We start from the raw sequence: 23,206 nt of genomic DNA, 5'->3' as shown, positions 1-23,206 counted from the left end.
CTCAGAAAAGCTATTATGGGATAAAATCAATTTCATAATATTTTTAGTAGATTCAAAGGGATAGTCTGGTGCATTAAGCTCCCGCTATGCGCGACGTCCGAGGTCCGAGCTGTTTTCACGGCTCAAACTCGTGACCTTCTGGTCACATGGTAGCAACTTTACCAATTACGCCAAGACTCCCCTTCAATATTTTTAGTAGATTGTTTTTAATTATCAATGTTTGGCGTTAGTCGCCTATTACTACTATAGATATCTAGATGAAACTACTAATTATCTCCAATAATGTATACTTCGAGCATACATTATGAATGCTAATTTCGAAGTATATTATATAAACTATTTAATACTCTGAACTTTTAATTGTCAATTTTATTACACATATATAAATCCTAACACAAAAATATTTACTACAACAAAAGAATTCTATAGTTCCTTTTAATCAAGTGGACAATATGTAATTAAATAGAAATATTTAATAGCCATGTGCATTATATAAATGCTTTTTATTGGATTCATCTTTAATCCTAACATGGTTCATACGAAAAAAATGGATCTGAATTTAAGTCAACCCATTATTTTAAAAAAATAAACGAAAAAAGCAAATTTCACTATAGAGTACTTCTTGGTCAACTGTCTTATTTTAAATATTTAATTCAATTTATTTTTCCGGGAATGAGGCAGTAGTCTATAGTTTCTTTTAATCAAGTGGACAAGTGTAATTAAATAAAATAAAAAGCTAATAGCCATGTGCATAGTATAAATGCTTTTGATTAGATTCATATTTAATCTTAATATACTTCACACGAAAAAAATGGATCTGAATTTAGGTCAACTTATTATCTTAAAAATAAAAAATTGAAGAAGCAACGTTAATAGGAAAGGGAAGCCATCATGACAAGACCTAAACATAGAAACAAGTGAAGAAATAATAAAAGAAATAAAAGGGAAAAATAAATAAGTATATTACATGCATGGAGTTGTTACTTATCAAAAGGACTATAAATTACGACCTTCCGACCTAGTAATGAGATACTTACACAAAATAAATCTTATAGCTTGAAGAGTTATTCCTAGCTTGGCGATGATTAAACTTAGTTTCATATTCACTATTCTTTTCATGATAGCCACTAGTTAGTATTCATCTCTACTTATCTCTACATTATTCTCCTACAATATTGTGTTACATTTCATACAAATTGAATTCAGTAATGTATATGCATGTGTGTTTTATTATACGAGGTTCAAATGTGAATTTTTATTATTATGTCGATGATTAGTTGATTATTTATGATTATAAAATATTTCAGTTAATACGTCTTGGTTTTCGAAGAAGCAAGTTATAGCTACATCAGATGTTGATCATATGCTCTTAGGACTCAATAGGAGAGTGCTCCCACAGCTTAATACTTGTTTTAGAGCCTGTGCTTCCGACAGTGATTGCAGTGATTGTTGGATTTGTTGTAAATGTGCGCGCGCAGTCTCATACGCGTATGCGGAAGAATTGGTGTTGTGCATTTAGTGTCTAGTGATACCAACTATTATGCATTAGTGTGTCTTCGTGTAATTTCAGTGGTTGTTAGTCTTTTCTTATTTACTTGTCTTTTATACTTTGAATAATAATATTAATAATTGGATTTGCTAGTTTGTGTCAAAAGCTAAGCATGTCATTTTCCTCTCCTTTTCCATTTATAAGTTGACAGCTCTTATTTTTTCAATATTATAGAACATAGAAATATATATAGAAATATTAAGAGTAACCCGATGCACTAAACTCTTGCTATACGTGGGATCCGAAAAAGGATCGGACCACAAGAGTCTACTCTATGCCGCATTACCCTGCACTTTCTGCAATAGGCTATTTCCACAGCTCGAACACGTGATCTCATGATTACATGGCAGCAACTTTACCAATTACGCCCAGACTCCCCTTCACATGAAAATATTAAGAGCAATCAATATTCTTTTGTCAAAGAAAACCATTGAAAATCTATTTCCACTAAACATTGCTTTCGACTGGAAATTACAGAACATGGAAATATCTGCAACTAAGTGATTCATACAACAAAAGATTCTAACGAGTGTCACAATTTACATCACTTCAGCTCAATGCCTATTTCCTAGTAAATCAGATTTCAAGAACATCAGAAAAAGTGTATGTTGAGGACTGCCCACTCTTCCTTCAAATTAGATTAATTCCCTAATACTGTTAGCTAATGACATCATTAACTGAGTAACGGCGATAGAAGCCAGAAGGCCAGCTCCACTGTGGTAGTGTCCGACGAATCCCAATTTCTTCATTCGATCAATCCTGAGAAAAGAGATGAAAAAAGAACAAATGATTTACAAGATGGTTCAACAGAGAAATTTAGCTTTTAACATTAGCTCCAAAGAGCTAAAAGTAAGTAATAATACAACTATACCGACAAGTTTAAGAAACAAAGGGTTTAGAAGTAATACAACTATACCGACAAGTTCAAGTTGTTTGAAACATAACACCTAAAAGGAATTGGAAGACAAGGCTCAGAAGTCGGGAAAACTAAGATTTATATCAAACATGATTGTTGGGTGTTAATGGTATCGTTAATACATAACGATTACCAGTCCTTTTGGCTGTTTGGAATCTTCCGAATGTAGCAAATGCAACATACTTGGTTATTCAACAGAGTGCCCCAACTGAATCCCAGAGACATACAAAAACCCAAAAGACGATATATCAGAAGCAAAAATTCCATAAGACATACAAATGATGCTGTAGATATCCTACTAGTAATAGTAAATCATCTCTTTAATAGATGAAAAATGGTTTAGAAGTATGGTCAAATATGTTACTTCTTCCAAATTGTTCCAACTCCTTCTCAGTTTCCTTCTGATAACTTTTGATGTAGCATGTGAAGTTCTAACGGCACATAAATTTACAACCAAAACTGAAAAGAACAAATGGTATAAGATGCACAACTGTTTCCGTGTATCTCAACAGCAAACACAAAAAGAAAAAGCAGCGATTTGAGCTAATTCCCTGTTGTTTCTCCAATTATTTATGCATTTAGATACCAAGTAACCTCAATGAATGGAATGGCAAGAATATTTTGGGATAGCCTCATATTTGTCGCATGCAATACTAGTTAATCAAATTGTGAAACCTTGCTATGCAAGCTTGCAAAATAAGCAATTAATATGTCACATGCACCACTAATCAAATTGAGGAGATTTACTTTTGTAGTACATCAGAAATGTTATTTTAGTTATATGTCATTAAGAGAAACATAATACATGAGCTCTGGAAAAATATAAAGGAGATCTTTCTGAAGTCATTTTCTTCTATTCAAATTGTAAGCGAGAATAGGAGATCATTTCATCATCAAATTGTATAACCATGTCATCCAAGCTTGCAAAATTAATATGTCACGTCACACGTGCACTACTAATCAAACTGTGTATACTTGTTATCCAGTCTAGCAAACTAAGAAATTAACAAGTAATTAGTTCATTACTTGAATTACGTGTAGAACGCAATTACTAATAGGAATACAACAAGAAATAATAAACAATTCAATCTGAAGTTTTAATTGTAAATCTTAATACCCTACATAATCCTAACACAAAAATGTTTACAATCAGTCAATCACAAACGGAAAAAGTCTATAATTTCCTTTACTCAAGTGGACAATGCGTAGTTAAGTAGAAATGTAGTAGCCATGTGCTTAGTATAAATGTTTTGGATTATGTTCATCTTTAATCGGAACATGCATCATACGGAAAAAATGGATCTGAAATCAAGTCAACCTTATTCTAAAAACAAAAACAAAGAAGCACATACCACTACACAGTAAGTCTTGGTCAAATGTCTTAGTTTAAACATTAAAAGCAATTTTGTTATTCGAAAATGAAGGAGCAAATATGTATCAAGAGGTCTATAAATTAAGACCTTTGGATCGAGCAATGAGACACTCACACAAAAATTTCATAAAGCGTGAGACGCTATTCCTAGCATGGCGTTGCTTAAGCTTAGTTTCATTATCACTATTCTTATCATGACAACCATTGGTTAGTATCCATCTCTATTTATCTCTACATTCTTCTTCTACATTATGTTGTTTGTTAATATGTATAGAGGTACATATGTGACCTTGCACATATTTCATACGAATTAAGTTCAGTAATGTGTATGCATGTGTGTTTCATTATATGATGTTTAAATGGGCGTTTTGCATATTATGCTGATTATTATTTAGTTCTAATAATTATGATTGTGAAATATTTCAGTCAATGTGCCCTGGTTCTTGACGAAACAACAAGTTATAGCTACACCGGATGTTGATCATGTGCTCTCAGGACTCAAGAGAAGAGTGCTCCCACAGCTTAATACTTGTCTTAGACCTTGTACGTCGGACAGCGATTGCAGTGATTGTTGGACTTGTTGTACTTGTTCGCACAGCATCTTTGATTGGGAGCGCCTTTACTACTTTTGTGCGTAGGCGATTCAGTGTCCACACATTACTATTATGCATTAGTGTGCCGTCGTGTGATTTCAGTGTTTGTTCGTTTTTTCTTATTTCCTCGTTTTTATACTTTGTAAAAGCAATAAAATAAAGTCGTGAATGACTTTCTATTCAGAAATAGTAATTGATTATGCTCCAAAAGATGGTTGGATTTGCTTTGTAGTTGTTGTATCACTCATCATGCATTTTCTAAAGTAGTTAGTTTTAAGTTGATCACACATGGGTTCTTTCTTCTTGTTCATTTCTTATATTCATTTACCCTTCAATTTTCTCTAACGAAGTGTTTCCTTTAACTATTTATAATGGGAGTTTTTTGTTCGTTGAGCTCCTTAGAATCTCTATACAAGGGGGAAAAAAGGAAAAGGAAAATAATATGCACAGGAAGTGAATTTTAGGTACTCCCGTATAACTTTTAAACTAAATTCCAAACTTCTCAACAAAAATGTATTTTGAGATAATTTAGAAGGAAAATATTACACCCAGACAACAATAGTTGGAAGGGAAGGTGGAAACAGTGCAAACATTTCAGTATATGCAAGTGTAACCATGAGTAAACAATGTAGAAGTTTAAAGCTCTTGAGTTATATAAAGTGGACCACCATTTCATTTTAGCAAAAAGCAATTAAACTGGCCTCAAAGTAGAAACCATAGTTCTCCATTTGAACGGGATGAAGTATTTTTTTATGAAAACATGTAAAGAAAACAAAAGATAAACTTCACGTCAGATAACTGATCCTAGTTATATGAAAAGAAACGCACTCTGGAAAGGCTGAAAAGGCACCAACTTAAGGACTTCCCTAATTTTTCTATATATTCCAAAGTCATAGGTTTTTTGGGGGGGGGGGGGGTGGGGGGGGGGTAGGGGTTACGTACCCTCAGCGAAAGCAGCAAATTCGTTATACTTCATTCGTCCACAATGCTCCAAACCATCCTAAAATCACAAACAAGATTGCACATGAGCCAAAACTAACGACATAACTTTGTTTTACATGTTGTTTCAGAGATGAGGATTAGCAGCTTGTCGCTGATACCATACCAGAATATCGAAAAGGCAAGAAGTATCACAAGGTATCCCAGCTTATATAGCCGTATCTTCTTTTCCCACGGAAGCTGATTGAAAATCTCAGTTACATCTACCAAGTGGGAGCGATCTGCATAGCTGATCAAAGGTTAACATCAGTCGAAATGTCAGTGCTAAGAAATAGTTAAAGGGATTAACAACCTTCACATACGACGATTTCTCTACATGTTCCATTTGTAGATGCTTACACTTTGATGTTATAATATAAGTATGGTAGACATATCAGAAACATCAACCAATGCCCCGTCACAAGATGTAGGAAGCACAGCGCTCCGTGAAGAACAAACTCTGGTACCACTGCTCTGTTAATCCGAGATGCCGAATCATAAGGGTTAACATAATCGTATTCAAGGTCTGCCAAGCACATGAGCTGCAATAAATAACTGCAACTGTAATATTCTCCAAGCCCAAATATAAGGAAGAAAAGACCAGTAAGAAAAGAGAGAGAAGGTGAGCTCAAAAATAAGTATGTTTTGGAAGCTATAAGTTAAGGATCAGTGATACTTGAAATATTGCTAATTATTCTCTCAATCCAATGAATCGTCTGGGTCCATCTCTATTCAGACAATTCATCTAAAAATCTAAATTATTTCTACGTTTATATTCAACCTACAAAAACCCTCCTTTTTTATTGGACTGTCTATGCTATGTGAAACTCAAGTAGACAATTGCTAATGTGAACTAAATATAAATATGTGAGAATGGCTCGTGTCCTAATGTCTTGTCTTCTTTTTTAAATATCAAAACAATATACACCTTTTGCAGATTTCCAATTTGAGAAAGTTCATTCACTCCATTTAACAACATTGGACCCTATCATCATAGCTAACAATATGGCTGTCCAACGGGACGGGACGGGACGGGATGGGACGGGACGAAATTAACGGGACGGGACAGGACGGGACGAAATTAACGGGACGGGACGGGACGGGACGACATTTAAGCGGGACGGTGGCGGGACGGGACGAAACGGGACGGGACAAATGGGACGAAACGGTCGTCCCATCCCGTCCCGCTAACAAACGGGATGGGACGGGATGGGACGGGACGGGACGGGACGGGTTCGTGGGCCTTAAGTGTATTTTTTTTAATAAAAAAACGTCTATTTTTTTGAAAATTACTATGTTTTTAAAGTTTGCAACGGCTAGATTTTTGACTTATTTAATAAACTTAAATGTTACTATGTTAGTATGTTAAAAAGAAAATTAGAAAACTAAGTAAAGAATTGTAAAATATTAAAACAAAAGACTTGTAATGAAATAATCTAGTAAATATAAATTTATAATAGAGTTATAATTTATTTAATATAATTTCAAAGTATTAACTATTAAGTAACTAAGACAATTCATAAAAATAATTCATCGCTTAGAGCCTTTTATTTTATTAATAGAACTTTCAAATCTCAAATACAAATATAATTCTTTTGAAGAGCACCTATTCTACGCAGCCACCTTCTAGGAAGGGTTCTGTTTGAACTAGGCCTCTTAGTAGCCAATTACAAATTATCATACTAATATTTGTAAGCTCCTATATAGCTTCTTTGTAACTTATCAATAATATCTCTTGGACATTCTACTGGAATTGGCAATGTTGATTGATGTTCCATGAGCTCCATGCCGTCATCGCTCCCAGTGGTAAGTATCTCATTGTATTCTTCTTCTTCCCTAGTGGTTAGTTTTTCAAAACCAAGATTTCTTCTTTCTGAATTAATCCAATCTCTGAATAAGACGGAAATCTCTAGACTGTCCTCCGCTAATGAATGTCTATGATCTCCAATTTGAAATCTTGCCGCGCTAAAAGCACTCTCCGATGCTACTGATGATGCTTGAATAGCCAGGATATCTCGGGCCATAATTGAAAGTGTTGGAAAAGCCTTGCCACGCTCCCTCCACCATGACAAAAGTTGTTCCTTGCCTTCTTCGTCTTTAATATTTTCCAATCCTTGATTAAGATAAGAATCAAGTTCATCATCAATAGAGGAATCAAAACCTGTTATATCATCCATATCTTCCCATAAAACTTCTGCTCCAGACTTAGAAGTAGAAGGAGCAGTTTCAGTACTAGTTGTATCCATAGATTTATATTTATCAAACATTGATCTAGCATAAGAATATATGCTAGCTTGGCAGTTTTCGAGAGATGGTTGTTCATTTTCTTGAATTTCTAAATTCTCATAAATTTTACGAACAAGTCCCTTTGCACCTCTTAGTTTTAAAGATGGGTTAAGTAGTGTAGAAATTAAATAAACTTCGGGAATAGGGAAAAAATACTTTTTAAATTTTAAAATCATTTCTTTAATGGCTGGTGCATAAGTTGGATTTTTTTTATACTTACCAAATACAACAGAAATTCCACAAATATACCATAATATTTGTGTAATAGTAGGATAATATATACCAGAAAATTGTTTTGTAGCATAATAAAATTTTTCTAAAAATTTAGTAAGCTCTCTGATCTCATCCCAATCAGAATCAACAATTTGATCAACAGGGTAAGCATTATGCATATTAAATACCTTTTGGATGGGCACCCGATAATCATAAGCAACTGTAAGCATTTCATAAGTAGAATTCCACCTAGTACAAACATCTTTTGGAACTTTTCTAAATGGAAGGCCAGCACTAGCACATTGTTGAGCAAATTCACGAATTCTACTTTGTTTATGAGCACGAAAAATATAGCCACAAGCATGTTGTATTTTACTACAAGCATCAGAAAATAAATTAAGACCATCTTTTACAACCAAGTTAAAAATATGGCATGCACATCTAACATGAAAAATTGTTGGATTAATTGGACAAAGTCTAGATTTTAAGCTATTTGCCGCGGTTGTGTTAGCAGAAGCATTATCTAAGGTGATAGTTAGAACTTTATTAACGAGTCCATAAAAATCAAGTATTTGTAGAACAGTAGTTGCAATATATGCTCCAGTGTGTTTTGAATCAACAAATTTATAACCAATAATACGTTTTTGCAAGTTCCAGTGATGATCAACCCAATGACATGTAACAGTTAAATAATCACAACCATTAGGACTACGACCTATATCAGATGTGATAGACACTTTACAATCCAAGTGAAAAAATACACAACGAATATACTGAAGATATTCAGTTTGAAATTTAAAAACATCATTTCTAACCGTGGTCTTAGGAAAACCTTGAAAAGCAGGGTTATAAGTTTCTTGTATATAATGCACAAAAGCAGGGTGAGAAGGAAAAGTAAAAGGTAAGCCACAGACAGCCACCATTTTTGCTAAGTTCTCACGATCTCTATCTTTGTTATATTTGCATAAAAACATGACCAGAAGCAGGGTCAAGTTGTTGTTGAATTTGATTAGAACCAGATCCACTAGGAGTGCCAGAACTGATGGTAGGATCTATAATTTTTCCGGCTTCTATGTTAGCTTATATCCATAAATCTTTGTGAGCACTTCTTAAGTGTCTAGTTAAACCCCCCGTCCCACCACTTACTGAGTGTGCAAATTGTTGCTTACATTTTTCACAGATAGCACGATGATTGACTTTATCATGTTTAAAAAATTTCCATACAAGTGATGTTTTGGGACGTTCAACCTAAGGCTTACCCCTTACAGGGGGTACAGGGGGTAAAGCTCCAAACTGAGATTGACTCTGAGTTGGAGCTTGTGTTGCGGGACTAGTGGGTGTTTCATCTAATTCTTCTTCCTCATTTTCTTCATCCTCAAAAAAAATATCATTGCCAAATTGTCTTTGTAAAGTTTCATGATCTAATTGTTCTCCGACATGAACATCATAAAATGTGGGGGTTTGAGAAAATGAAGTTTCATCGACATGAGTCATTTCATCAATATGCTTTCTAACTCTAGGGGGTCTAGGAGAAGGGTTAGGATTAGGATTACTACTACTTTCACCTTTACTACTTTTTTTACTACTTTTTTTAAAAATACCAAATACATTTTTAGGTGCCATAATTTAAATACGAAACTAAATTAAAAAAGCTAACACAAATATTAAACACACAAATGAAATACGAAAATATAACACGTAAAGTAAACACAAAAATTAAGCACTAAAATGATACGCAAAAATTATATATTAAAATTAGGAGATGGAACGAGTGCACCGTGATTAAATATTGAAACTTGAAGAAATTGCCCGAAATATTGCTCCAAATACTTGACGAATTAATTTGAAGCTTGAAAGTTGCTCCAAAAAATTTGCCCAAATACTTGAAAGTTGAAACTTGAAAGATATCACTTGATACTTGATAGTTGATACTTGATACTTGATACTTGATAGTAACAAAATTGAGAGAATAATATAGAATATAGATAGAATATTAGAATGTAAGAGATTTGAGAGAGAAGATTGATTTTTTGTGGGAAAAAATGAAGAAGAATGGGGGGTATTTATAGTAGAAAATAGGGCCAAAGTGTAATTTAATAAACTTAGGGGTTATATTAAAAGTTTGGGGGGGAGGGGGTGTTTTGGGGGGTGTAGGGGCTGTTTGGACCGTTCGCAACGGCTATTTTTGCCATTTAAGCCGTTGCCCAACGGATAGTTTAAAAAAAAAAAAAAAAAAAAAAAAAAAAAAAAAAAAAAAAACTGGCGGGACGCGGGACGGGACGGGACGGGACAAACGGGACGAAATGGCTGTCCCGTCCCATCCCGTGTCCCGTTTAACATTGGCCCATCCCATTTAACTTGAAGCGGGACGGGACGGGACGGGACGGGACCGGACGCGGGACGGGACGGGACCGGACGCGGGACGGGACGGGACCGGACGCGGGACGGGACGGGCCGTTGGACAGCCATAGCTAACAATTATAATCATTTATTGTACATTTTAAGTTTCTCTTCCTTGACATAGGGAAGCAAACACTAAGAAGCACGATAAGCCTGCCAAACTAGTGTCACACAACATATTACAACTAAAATCCTTTGAGTGGGATCAAGTCACTTTTGGCTTGTGGCTTGGCTCCGCCGAAAACTTAAGTCAATAATATTCAACTATAGGTTTGACCAAGCTCGAAAGGGACGGAAATCAACCGAGACCCTATTAGCAGAGGCGAGCGAGAGGGGATTGAGGGTTTTGAAGAAAAACAAACAAGAAGCTTCATTCCTCAGCGAAGTTTCCTTGTTGTTTTACCCTTGTGTAGTCTCGGTCCACGGTGAAAGGGTCTGCACTTGAACCTCATTAGACTTAGCTGAAGTGTTATCTCAGACGAGTCACATGCAAGGAAATTTGCACTGTGTGGTACTGGCCAGGCTTCCCTAAGGTATCTAATAATCTTGCTTTGGCTCGCTAACTATTGCACATTTATTCTGGAATGATTCATCGTCTCTCATCTTTAAGCGTTAAATAGATCTAAACAACATACGATAACCAAACCTCATTAGTATATCACAACAATTTGTGTTCCTACATTATCAAACATCATTTACAAATAATGCCCTCGGGTCTAATTGTAAGATCACTACTTGAAACCCTTCAAGATATCTTGATTATGACTTTTTGATACCCAAGAAATGCCTGAGAGTCTACTGTGCACGGTTCCAAATTTGGTGAATAATGAACTCGCCCCTCTACCCTACTTAAATAAGGGTCCGAACCCTTGACGAGATATCCTGGTAATGACTTGTTACAGCAAAGGCATTCTCAAACCTATGTGTAGTCAATCAGCTGAAACAAGCTTTAATTTCTTGGATGATTTGAAAGTCAATCAACAATTCTGCATTTTTCAAACTAGTTAAAGTTGGCTATGAGTTCCATTTCATGACTAAATATTTTGTCTTTTAAAGCAAATTAAGTGTTTTCTACACTAGACTCTAGAGATTCACCAAATTCCCACCCTTATCTCTACACTGAGCTATAAATATTCAGAAGTACTTCACCTATTATTCTAGACTCTATTTGTGAATAACAACAAAAGGAATTGCAAAGAAGAATCTTTTTTTTTTCGAGGGGGTGCGAGGTTACCTCTCATTTACCAGCAGACATTAAAAAGAATCTATTTTTACTTCAAAGACCATTGAACTTCTTGGGAATTCATAGGTTGACACTTACAAAAGATTCCTTCTTATTTTTTGAGAACCAAGAAATCCCCGAGGCCGATGGCTCATGTTTCCAAACTTGGTAGATATGGGCCCGTCCTCTACCCTTCTCCACTTAAATATGAGGCTTTTATTTATGGCGGGGCTCACGAGCGTCTAACCCACACATCACAAATTGAGCTCTTACCACTAGACCAAAATCCTAGGAGCGACACTTACAAAAGCTTAGAGGCAGAAGAATTAAATTCTTTTTCTTTCTCTAAGAAGCACTAGAAACTCAAATTTCAGGCTTCCACATATTTGTGCTGCTTTAGTTTCTTTTTCTCAATACAATACAGTACAAAACGATAACATTATAAAACAATGGCTAACAACCATTTAAACAAGCTGTAAATCAAGTAAAATTGCTTCTATTCAAAATTTCCACTTTTGTTAAAGCTTTGATTTTTTCACTTTCCCAATTTCAATCACCCCCAAGAATAGCCAAAAATACAATGAGGTAACATAACTACTACAAAGAATCTATATGGGTTACCCCCAAATTACCAAATAAACAACAACAACAACAACAAAAAACAAAAAAAAAACCCAGTTCAGATATGCATTTAGATTTATAAATTTATTAAGAAATTCAAAAAAAAAAAAAAGATATTTACCTGGTAGAGGATAGTAGCAAGAACAGCAACGAGAAGGAAGAAGGAAAATAGCCATGAGAGTAGATCACCCATGGCCTACTTTCTTCCTTCTTCCCTCTCTTTGTTCTTCCTTTTCTTTTTCTTTTTCTATTTCTTTTTTTCTCTTTTTTTTCCACTTCTCCTTTAGTGAAGACAGAGCTGTGACCTTCACTCTTTTAGGACATCCCACTGTTCTGTTTCTTGCCACGTAATTTCTTTTGACCATTTCTTATGTTCTTTTACTATTTGGTTTAATTCTAAATACACCCCTTAAGTTTTGTCTTTGACAACGAGAGCACCTGAAGTTTGAAGTGGGTCGGAGATTTCCCTTTTTTATTTTTTTTTTACCACGATAGTGTCCGGACTAGCTTATTGCCTGCTATGAAAACACGATGTGAGGAAAGAAAAATACGAAGCCTAAGTTCGTCTCGATAAAACGAATGAAGAGACAAAAATCAAAAATAAGTTGATGGATCGTGAAATTCCAATTAATATATAGTATTGTAGTAGAGTACTTAATTTCAGGTTTTCATACCGTATACATTTACTATAATAGTAGAGTACTTAATATAATATATTACAATACGAAAATAAGTTAACACAATACAATACGAAATGATACATTTAATTTCAAGTAACTAGTAGTAAAGTGGAGTACTTAATATATAATAGATTTAATACGTCCGATTTAAAATTTGTTTTTAAGATTTGAATTAGTTTCAGTTTCCAAATATTTTGCTTTTCCGGATATTAGTACAAAGAGAATTAAGCTTTATCCTTTCCAATGTTTATGTGAGAAGTAATTTAATTTGCTTTGCTTAGTTAAAAATAGTGCATCATTATTAATGCAAAATCTTAATGTGAGACAGTATAATCAGAAATGTAGTATTATTAAAATCAAATTTTGATTCTTTTATGATACTTAAAGGACTATAATCCCGAACTCATTCTTTTATGATACTTAAAGGACTATAATCCCGAACTCATAAATTTCAAATTATGGCTCTGTTTCTTATAAGCAACACGCAAAAGCATATAGTGTTTCTTATAGCATCTCCATTATATGTAATGCTTAATACTTTACATTAATTCAAAAAATGCTTCAAGGAAGAAGCTAAAACAATGATTTTTAATTTCACCAATCATGAAAAACCCAAAATGGAGGTGGTTTAATTCTCTACAATCCAATCAAAGTTTCTTAACCCTTCCATCTTCAACACGGGATATCTACTACCTCCCATGATACCGGATAACTCTATGCACTAAGGCTTGGATATACAGCAAGACATCACCTAGTTTTTTTGCCTTCCGCTGAGATTTGAACCTGAACTAGAGTACACGAAATATGAACAATTTTGTTAAGTGTACTAGCCACCTTGACTAATTCCACGGGATACCTGCTACCTCCCACAAGACGTATTAACTTTGTTCACCAAGACATCGACAGATAGGAAGACTTCACCTAGCGTTTTTGCCTTCCACTGAGATTTGAACCTGAACTAGAGTATACCCTTTTGTTTGCAACATTCAATTGCACCATCAAACATTTCCTCAAGGCCATACTTGTACTTGAATCCAGTGTCCAAAAGTTTCTTTGATGAAAGGCTAGGGTGTTTAAGCCCTCCAATCTCCCTCAAGGAACTGAAAATAGGTAAAAGGTAAGTTGAATTACTTCCTTTTAATCTCAGAGGTGAAAAAATAGCTAAAGGAGCGTAACAGGAACTCACTCGGCATCAGGTATTTGATATTCAGGATACCTTGTTGAAAGGAACTTAAAGAGCTCATCTGGTGTAACTTCTACGGCAGAGCAAATATATCTCCCCTTTGCTTTATTATTCTCCAGAAGGAATATGTGGGCACTGGCAACGTCGTCTACATGCACGAATGGGGTAAGCGAGGGATACTTCATGCAATTGTCCTGGTTACCTGCATCAGTCAGAAGACATGACAAAAAGAGAAAGGCTTAATCTAGAGAAAGTTCGCCATGATAAGCTGATTCACCACAACAATAGAACTGATGCACGTAAAACAATGGAAAAAAAATGTGATGATTTTTAGCTATTTATCCTAAAGAAAGATAGAGCATTGCAGCCCGTGCACTAATCTCCCGCCATGCGCGGGGTCCGAGGAAGGGTCAGACCACAAGGGTCTATTGTACGCAACTTTCCCCTACATTTCTACAAGAGGGTGTTTCCACAGTTCGAACCCGTGACCTCCTGGTCTCATGGCAGCAACTTTACCGTTACGCCAAGGTTCCCCTTCAAAAGATGAGCATTGTGAAAAGAATTACTTAGATGAGAATTAGAAGCTGGAAAAGTCTTGGCTATAATGAAAAAGAAAATGCTCAGTACTGAGATTGAACAAACCAGAAACTAGAGGTGGATACGCGCAAAACCTGTAGAAGCCTTTCTGAAATGTCACAATCTGATCAGATTAACCACATCTATAAACAAGGAATGACGAAGAAATTAAATCATTTGAGTCATCTAAGAAAAAGAAGGCGAGTATGCCTATTGAAGAAGAAATATGAGTATGCCTATTGAAGAAGAAATATGAGTTCAAAACTGAAGAAGAAATATGAGTTCAAAACTGCTCAGAACAACACTCTTATATCAAAGAGGAAAGGAAAACAAGGATACTTCTTTCAGCAGTTGTATTGCGCAATATACGTGCGGCAACAAACATATTACATCAGCTGCCTTATTAAGCAGTTTGAAATGATGTCCTCTGCTCCAAAACTATGTAAAAGGTTTGTCTTTCCTACATGTTTCATATAGGTAAAATCCTGCTCTTTATATCAATCAACTGCACCTTATTCGCAAATTTCCTCACTACAGTTGAGAAACTCAGAAAAGGGCATCATTTAATGATTGGACAAGAGAAAGTCACAGCGATTGAAGAGCAGAAGGGGCATACCAAAAATCATTGCCATGGCTGATCTTAATGACTCTGGGAATCGAGGACTCAAGAAGGGACCATGTATCCAACTAGGAATAACAGTCACCAAATCAAGCCCATGCTTCTCAGCAAATTCAAGAGCAGCCTTTTCAGCTAAAGTCTTACTAATCACATAAGAAGCTGCGGATATAGGCTTTAAGGTTTTCATGACACTGATATCAGACCATGAGCTCTCATCCACTGTATCTAAACCTTTATCATTAAACACAAGTGTTGTTCTGCTGGAAGTGTAAACAACTCGTCTTACTGTTTTTGACTTGAGGCATTCGCGTAAAATGCCCAATGTTCCATCAACAGCTTCTCTTATTTTTTCATCTTCAATTTCTTGATCTCCAAAATTCATTGGATGAGCAACGTGAAATACTCCAACGCATCCTTCAATAGCTGCACTAAAGCTTTCTGGTTTGTCCAAATCAGCATTAAATATCCGTAGCCTTTGGGATGCACCGGGCAAGTTAGTGAGGTAGCTAACGTCTGTTTTGTGACCTAAAAATTTGTTCAAAGTTTTTCATCAGATATTACACTTTTACCTTAAAAGACAACTAACAGAATCAGCGGAAATATTAACCTCGAGTGGACCTTATGGTAGAATTTACTGAGTAGCCATGTTGAAGAAGCTTCATTATCAGCCATGATGCTAGATATCCTGTTCCACCAGTTACGCAAACCATACCTTTGCTATCAACCACTTCCATTCTCTTTGTCGGTTATTCTGTCCTCTTAATCTCGTCTCTATAAACTGTTGATTCGACAATTGATCCGTCCTTTAACCCCCTTTCCTCATAAGGCGCAGTCTCACTCCGACTCTGAGAAGAAGTTTCTGTGTTTAGGTCCCTACTAAGCAGAATTTCTAAACTATGCAACATTTTCAAAAAGTTGTTAGAAAAAGAAGAGCAAAAATAATTCTCAATCCATCATAAGTTGAAAGCATTAAGGGGTCGTTCAGTTGGGAAACAAGTTATCCCAGGATTAATTATCTGGGGATTATCCCACCCTCCATAGGAATAAAAATAACACTACAATCTCGGGACCAAACATGGGATAAACTCATCTCAGATTTAATCCCAGAATTAAATATCCCTTATCCATCGTACCAAAACGAACCCTAAAAGTCAGTAGTAATAAACAACTAGGCTCAATGCCAAAACTAGCTGGGACTGACTATTAAAAAGGAAATACTGCTGTAAATATTCTTTCACATGTTTTATTTGTATAAATACAGTAATTAATTTCATCTTTCAGCTATGACCAAAAAAAAAAAACTATTTTTGGTTCTTATTACAGTTTTCTTATTTGCTTCTGTTAAACATTTCTAAACTTCATTTGTAATACTGAATCATCTAATATCCCTCTTCACTTCCTAATCCTCTTCTCTTCATCCTGATCCAACTATTACTTCTATTTATAGTACTTTCTAAATCTTTAGCTATTTTTCTTAAAAAGATATATAAATATTACTTCCTCCATTCCAATTTATATGGACCTTTGAAACTTGTAATGCAAAACAATACAAAGACATTTGAGTGACTACAAATCATCTCATTAAGTGTAAATTGAGAAATTTAACGTTAAATTATTTCTAAATATAGAAATATATTACTCTTTTTGGATATTCGGACAGATTAAAAAGGAAAAGTATCACAATAATTGGAACAGAGAGAGTATAACAGTAGCTGTTTGTATAATTGACAAAATGTGGAGTTTTCAACCTCAAAACTGAATGTTTCTTTACTGGGAAACAACAAGATATAATTCATTATAAAAACAGAGGAGGTAAAAAAAGGGGAGATTCTTCAAAACCTGGTAATCTGGGGTTACTCAATGAGCTGAAATTTTTCAAGATCAGACTTCTCTGGCCAATTAATTTTGTCAATAATTGAAGATTTGTCTTTTTTTATTAAAAATTGAAGAGATTTTGCATCAATCATTGATTTGAAATTTGAAAGTGCGTGTGTATACTTTATACCCATAGATGTTTAATTAATGTTTGCTTAAATATTAAAAGTATTTATAAATCAATATCACTCAAAAAAGGTAGTCACAATAATATAGCTTAAAATACTTTTAATTTGTTTAATTCTACTATTTTAGCCTTCCTATTTTTGTAATCCCCATAGTTATCCTTTTCCAAAATCAAATAAATTCGTTGACTTTTCCACTCTATTTCTGTAAATCGTCATTTTTCATGCAAAATACTTTTAAATTTATTAGCTTTTTTATAAATAATTTTGAGAATATTTCATTCATTTTAACAAAACAATATTACTAACGATTTCAACACTTCTATTATACTCTAACATGTAACCAACCAGGGTTATGGTGGAGTGGTAAATTACCAACGTAAAACTTTTCGGCACGAATCCGAATTTAGTCGGGCTGTGGGTGGGAAACCAAAAAAAACATATAAGATCGTATTTATTTAATTATTTTTCTTCCTTCTTTAAATTTAAACAAAAATCAAATTTTGAAAAAATTCAAAAACAACTTTTGAACATTAGAGGGTTAAAAATTAGTATTCTGACGCTCGATGTTGATACAGATTCAATGAATATATGACATATGTTTTTTATATACTTTCATTACTAAATCATAGGTAAGTAATTGCTATATATTCTTATAGTAAATTATTCTTTAATCATTGATAAATTAGTATAATTTTGTGATGTATAATTTTGGCAAAACACGGCATGCTCCTAACTCCTTCGGAAGGCCAATTGCAGTGGAGGCCACATTTTGTCTCCACCACCCTTTACTTTCAATGCTTTTAATAAGAACCTTTCGGACGTTACTCTACCACGATTGGTCCCCTTTGTAATGTTTTTGTTTAGCTTTTAATATAATCGTATCCTTATTAGCAAAAAATTAAAAAAAAAAAAAAAAGAATAATAAAAGGAAAAAAATGAGCAGCCTATAAAGTTACCCGCAAATAACCATTTTAGGGTTTTATTGCTGTAGCCACCCCAGAATCCCAGAACACCGCCGACAGCCGCCATGGGTCGTATGCACAGTCGAGGGTCCGTTCACTCTTTCTTCCATTTACATAATACTATATTATAATACATTATTCTGATTTTTATGTTAATTTATGTTTTGCTCATAGCAAGGGTATTTCAGCTTCAGCACTTCCGTACAAGAGAACTCCTCCAAGTTGGTTGAAAATCTCCGCTCCTGATGTAAGCCCTTGTAAAATCTAATTTAAACTTATTCTTGCTCAATTTGATGAAATGGAAATATACTGTCGGTTTTTACAAACATTTATTATGAAGCTAGTATTTTTTAATTTTTTTTTAATTTGTATTTGCATAATATTGGTATGAGATGATTTAAATGGAGTAACTTGGTCAGCGAGGATTCGTATAGCTGATCCGAACTTGTTTGGGACTGAGGCGTTGTTGTTGTTCAGTTATCTCACTCTATTTACTAGCTAAAAGAGAAAGCTTAGTGTGTGTTACCTTGAGTATTTTTTATATTTGTATTTGCATAATATTGGTATGAGATGATTTAATTGATTAACTTGGTCAGTGAGGATTCAGATGGCTGATTCGAACTTGTTTGGAACTGAGGCGTAGTTGTTGTTTTAGTTATCTGATCTCACTCTATTGACTAGCTAAAAGAGTAAAAGCTTAGAGTGTGTTTCCTTGAGTATTTTTTTATATTGTATTTGCATAATATTGGTATGAGATGGTTTAAATGGAGTAACATGGTCAGTGAGGATTCATATAGCCGACCCCAAGTCCCAACTCTATTGACTAGCTAAAAGAGTAAAACCTTAGAGTGTGTTTCCTTGAGTATTCAAAGATGTTGCCTTTCGTGTGTAGGTGGAATTCACTCCAATTACCTTATATGCTTATCCATTTCCACTTAGTTTACCGTTTCCCTTTACTGCAAACTACTGGAAAAATATTCCACCTGTTTCCTTATATAATCACTGGATTCAATATTTCCTAATCAATGTCAAGGACGAAACTTATGCAAGGTAATATGTAGATTCTGTAGCCTAAGATCCTAACCATGAAAAAGCAAGTGGGGGGCGTTGCCCTTTGCCCTTCTGAGCTATATTCCAGATAAATGATGGATGCATAGGTTAGTGATGCCTCGTAACTGCCTCCATATGAAAAAAAATTATAATGATAAGTATGTCAAGTTGATGAAATTAGATGAAATTAGAACATGTTGGAGTTCGTTCAGTCAAAAAGAATCAAGCTAATACCCTGAAATAATGTGATAACTATTAGTTGCACAACTGACTGAACATTTCCTGACCTTGGTAAACTCATTCAGTTATTTCCTTTGTTTTACTAAAAGAACATAAGAGATGTACTTTCTTGTGTTTCAGGTTGAGGATAATATATGCAAGTTTGCCAAAAAGGGTTTGACACCTTCTCAAATTGGTGTTATTCTTCGTGATTCTCATGGGATTGCTCAAGTGAAGAGTGTAACTGGTAGCAAGATTCTCAGAATTTTGAAGGCTCATGGTACTTATTTGGCATGTTTGGCAATTAAGTTGATACTTCATAGCACTTATCTAAAGGAAATGGTTGATTAACCTATGATTTTTGTATTCTAGGTCTGGCTCCTGAGATTCCCGAGGATCTCTATCACCTTATTAAGAAGGCTGTTGCTATCCGGAAGCATCTTGAGAGAAACAGGAAAGACAAGGATTCCAAGTTTAGGTTGATTCTTGTTGAGAGCAGGATTCACCGACTTGCTCGTTACTATAAGAAAACAAAGAAGCTTCCACCAGTCTGGAAGTAGTAAGTCCACTCTCATATATATGACTTTAGCATTGTGCTTCTGAGCCACCATAGTAAACAGTCTAATCTTAATTTTGCACATAATTTGTTCAATGCAAGTTTTTTCAAAAAAAAAAAAAAATGTGTTCAATGCAAGTGATTGCGGAAATTCTAATAGGATATAACTTTTTACCTAAGCATGTGTTGTGACTGTCTTTGGGAATGTGATTGGGAATTTGGGAGGGTAATTTTATTTAGAGACTTTTTCTGTAGCTCCACCAGTGTGTTATGCTCTGTTTTCTCTGGAATTTAATTTTGGATTTCTTTCTAGACGGAGATTCCATGGAAAAATTTGAATGCTTTTGCTCTCCTGGTGAATTTTTAGTTTCAGACACAAGCTGGTGTATCCCTTGCAGTTTAGCTTTGTGTTTATATCATCGTGATATTATCCCTGTGGGGTTGGTCCTCTTTGTACTCTATCCAAATATTATGGAAAGGGTATGAATGAGGTTTTCTACATTTTTTATGTTTCTTTTCCGATTCCCACATCACTGTGCTGCTTATAACTTTTAAAAGTTCATCTGATGTAGAGTGTTATGTTTAGTTAACTGATAGATAGAATCATGGGTCGTAATATTTTGTTAGACAAGCCCCGTGATGATTGGTTCTTTGGATCTGCCTCTACACTTTCCCATTGTATTACTTGAGCAATCTTTGTGATTGTAAGACAAGTCTTGATCTGCCTTTACTTTTATATTAAAAATGCATTACTAATGTCTTTTATTCGTGTGCCTTGCAGTGAATCTACCACCGCAAGTACTCTTGTAGCATAGAGAAGGTTCTGGCATTGGAAATGCAGCTTTTGCAGCCGAAATCTGCCTCCAAATTTCAAGATTAAGTTTGGAACTGCCAGGGTGTTTAGCGAGAAAAGTTTTTGTCAAGATGTTTGCGCTGATATAGTTTTCTGTTTTAAGTTGGTCTTCTGTACGCTTTTCTTTCATTAAATGTTTGTGATATATTTAAGTCTTAGCGGCTTTTATTTAATCCTGATCTTACCAAAGTTTTCAAATTGCTAGATATTTAATTGTGTCACTAATGGAAGTCTTGTGCCAAAAAGAACTAGAAAATCTGGATTGTGGGAGAACAGTATACTTCGGTTACTGCAGGGGACGCTTTGCACTAGCCATTAATCTTATTTCTTAGTTTGAGAATATGGTTAGTTCTCACTTGTCAGAGAAGTATCCAAATTAATAGACTTATTTTGGGCCAAGTTAAAGTTGACTAGCTTAAATTTGACTGGAGTGGCACTCGTATTTTCAGTGAAGATGCATGCCCTATATTGCTTGCTGTTACGAGCTGATATTTCAGTATATAAACATGTCATATAATGTGGATTCAGAATCGGATTGATAGCCTCCACCTGTGTTCTAGCTCGTCGGAGATCTAGATTTGCCTTTGTTATGGACTTTTATACCTCAATTGAAGAGCTATTGATCTCTGCTGAGGTAGCGCTGAGGATTGAATTTTGCATTCACAAATCATATAGTCGGTATGGCACTTGGCTGCTGGAATATTGTTGTTTGATCAACTACATTGTGGCTTCTTAGTATTTCATTGTCACACTGAGACTTCACTGCAAATTATGGTCTCTTCCATAAGGTTAAGATTTTGTCTCCATAATCTTTAATGTGTAAAGCACTTCGAAAGCTCTGAACAACGATGAATCCAGGATTTGAACATTATTAGTTCGAGTTTGGAATTAGGCAACAACAATGAGCTCGAACTCTACTATTTGTAAAATTTTAATGAATTCTTTAATATATACACATAATTCGAGCCGAAGCTATTAGATTCGAATGACACTGTAATTCTTAGGTGCATTGTCATTGACCAACTGAATATCATTGAGTCCGGAACCGAAATGTTGTCTTTTTGGACTCAAAATACTTTTTTAGGTGAAAAAAAAAACTTAGTTACCAAAATATGTAAAACGCGATTTTGAACCACGTTTTAAAACAGCGTTTCACAAAAACGCAGTTCACAACCACGTTTTCTATTATCCTTTACACTGTTCCTCTTCTGGCCCCAAACCCCCCTAGCCCACTATTAGTCTCACAACAAGACGTGGCAACTTTCTTAATCTTGTCGTTGGAAACTAAATACTCCTTCTATTCATTTTACATGGAAAATGATTTAGGGAATCAAATCATTTCATCTCTTACTATTGTTTTTTAAATTTTTTGAATAGCTTGAAGTAATAGTATTTTCATTTTGTTTGTAAATACATAATTTTTTAATTTTTTTTTGAAGAATTCACACTAAAAAGTAGATATTTTGGTTTCGTGCTTCGAATTCTTTCACATAAATTAAGATATATAGAAGAAGCAACACCATAACAATTACTCCCTCTGTTTCAATTTAAAATAACACACTTTCCTTATTAGTCCGTTTAAAAAAGAATAACACATTTCTATATGTAGAAACAATTTAACTTTAAACTTTTACCCTTAATGAAAAATTTTTATAGCCACAAAAATGTAATGGCCCCATAAAGCCGCACCGAGTAAAACCTATTTAAGAGCAAAAATGCTTCGTATCAGGATCTTGTTTTATTTTCAAGATTCAAATTTGAAAACTATAATTAAGGGTAAAGAGACCTTCTTTGTAATCGTACTTTGTTGTGAGACTAATAGCATGTTCGGCCAAGCTTTTTTTTGGGCCAAAAGTGATTTTTTTGGTCGAAAGCATTTTTGGCCAAAAATTGAGGTGTTTGGCCAAGCTTTTGGAAGGAAAAAATGTGCTTTTGAGGAGAAGCACAAGCAGTTTTGGAGAAGCAGAAAAAAGTAGCTTCTCTCCAAAAAGCACTTTTTTGAGAAGCACTTTTGAGAAAAATACACTTAGAAGCAGTTTTCAAAAGCTTGGCCAAACATTAATTACTGCTCAAAAGTATTTTTCTAATTAATTAGTCAAACACAAAATACTTCTCACCAAAAGTACTTTTTTCAAAAGTACTTTTTTTAAAAGTACTTTTGAGAAAAGCACTTCTCAAAATAAGCTGATTTTAGAAGCTTGGCCAAACGAGCTATAATAGTGGGCTAGGGGGGTTTGGGGCCAGAAGAGGAACAGTGAAAAGGACAATAGAAAACGTGGTTGTGAACTGCGTTTTTGTAAAACGTGGTTTTCAACCACATTTTTTTTCCTCCTAAAAGAATATTTTGAATCCAAA

At 34.7% G+C, this 23,206-nt stretch overlaps 3 protein-coding genes and 2 long non-coding RNA genes across 6 annotated transcripts; 3 read left to right on the top strand and 2 right to left on the bottom strand.

Moving 5' to 3' along the window:
• LOC109224939 lies at nucleotides 1,049-1,641 on the top strand. Its single transcript, XR_002067787.1, has 2 exons — nucleotides 1,049-1,130; nucleotides 1,308-1,641. It is a non-coding gene; the product is annotated as an uncharacterized LOC109224939 (long non-coding RNA).
• On the bottom strand, nucleotides 1,943-12,486 carry LOC109224925 (protein cornichon homolog 4-like). Its single transcript, XM_019389499.1, has 5 exons — nucleotides 12,272-12,486; nucleotides 5,769-5,950; nucleotides 5,536-5,658; nucleotides 5,373-5,430; nucleotides 1,943-2,308 (listed from the first exon to the last, which is right to left on the bottom strand). Exons 1-4 carry the CDS (start codon nucleotides 12,341-12,343, stop codon nucleotides 5,403-5,405), a joined length of 405 nt encoding a protein of 134 aa, XP_019245044.1. The 5' UTR covers nucleotides 12,344-12,486; the 3' UTR covers nucleotides 1,943-2,308; nucleotides 5,373-5,402.
• LOC109224933 lies at nucleotides 3,926-4,717 on the top strand. Its single transcript, XR_002067782.1, has 2 exons — nucleotides 3,926-4,044; nucleotides 4,264-4,717. It is a non-coding gene; the product is annotated as an uncharacterized LOC109224933 (long non-coding RNA).
• LOC109224909 (vestitone reductase) lies at nucleotides 13,326-17,224 on the bottom strand. Of its 2 annotated transcripts, none has more exons than XM_019389487.1 (5): nucleotides 17,048-17,224; nucleotides 15,816-16,097; nucleotides 15,206-15,733; nucleotides 14,017-14,215; nucleotides 13,326-13,930 (listed from the first exon to the last, which is right to left on the bottom strand). In XM_019389487.1, the coding sequence occupies exons 2-5, from the start codon at nucleotides 15,940-15,942 to the stop codon at nucleotides 13,789-13,791; spliced, it is 996 nt and encodes a 331-aa protein (XP_019245032.1). In that variant the 5' UTR covers nucleotides 15,943-16,097; nucleotides 17,048-17,224; the 3' UTR covers nucleotides 13,326-13,788. The 2 variants fall into 2 exon arrangements, with proteins under 2 accessions (XP_019245032.1, XP_019245024.1); XM_019389479.1 differs by having other exon boundaries at nucleotides 15,816-16,053.
• On the top strand, nucleotides 18,151-21,059 carry LOC109224899 (40S ribosomal protein S13). Its single transcript, XM_019389471.1, has 5 exons — nucleotides 18,151-18,261; nucleotides 18,348-18,420; nucleotides 19,584-19,722; nucleotides 19,815-20,001; nucleotides 20,780-21,059. The coding sequence occupies exons 1-5, from the start codon at nucleotides 18,239-18,241 to the stop codon at nucleotides 20,811-20,813; spliced, it is 456 nt and encodes a 151-aa protein (XP_019245016.1). The 5' UTR covers nucleotides 18,151-18,238; the 3' UTR covers nucleotides 20,814-21,059.

Source organism: Nicotiana attenuata, chromosome 1, assembly GCF_001879085.1.
Source record: "Nicotiana attenuata strain UT chromosome 1, NIATTr2, whole genome shotgun sequence".
In the NCBI taxonomy this organism is placed as follows: domain Eukaryota; kingdom Viridiplantae; phylum Streptophyta; class Magnoliopsida; order Solanales; family Solanaceae; genus Nicotiana; species Nicotiana attenuata.
The sequence above is the reverse complement of the archived record's forward strand: the minus strand, read 5'-3'. Positions and strand labels throughout refer to the sequence as shown.

Excerpts from the sequence above, each read along its gene's own strand:
- LOC109224925 (XM_019389499.1), bottom strand. The coding sequence starts at position 12,343 with ATGGGTGATCTACTCTCATGGCTATTTTCCTTCTTCCTTCTCGTTGCT. Across the intron at positions 5,951-12,271 it reads TTGCTACTATCCTCTACCAG|CTCATGTGCTTGGCAGACCT; the intron begins GTAAATATCTTT and ends TATTTATTGCAG. Across the intron at positions 5,659-5,768 it reads TTATATTATAACATCAAAGT|CTATGCAGATCGCTCCCACT; the intron begins GTAAGCATCTAC and ends ACCTTTGATCAG.
- LOC109224909 (XM_019389487.1), bottom strand. The coding sequence starts at position 15,942 with ATGGAAGTGGTTGATAGCAAAGGTATGGTTTGCGTAACTGGTGGAACA. Across the intron at positions 15,734-15,815 it reads TACCATAAGGTCCACTCGAG|GTCACAAAACAGACGTTAGC; the intron begins GTTAATATTTCC and ends ACAAATTTTTAG. Across the intron at positions 13,931-14,016 it reads TATCAAATACCTGATGCCGA|TTCCTTGAGGGAGATTGGAG; the intron begins GTGAGTTCCTGT and ends ACCTATTTTCAG.
- LOC109224899 (XM_019389471.1), top strand. The coding sequence starts at position 18,239 with ATGGGTCGTATGCACAGTCGAGG. Across the intron at positions 19,723-19,814 it reads CAGAATTTTGAAGGCTCATG|GTCTGGCTCCTGAGATTCCC; the intron begins GTACTTATTTGG and ends TTTGTATTCTAG. Across the intron at positions 20,002-20,779 it reads CTTCCACCAGTCTGGAAGTA|TGAATCTACCACCGCAAGTA; the intron begins GTAAGTCCACTC and ends TGTGCCTTGCAG.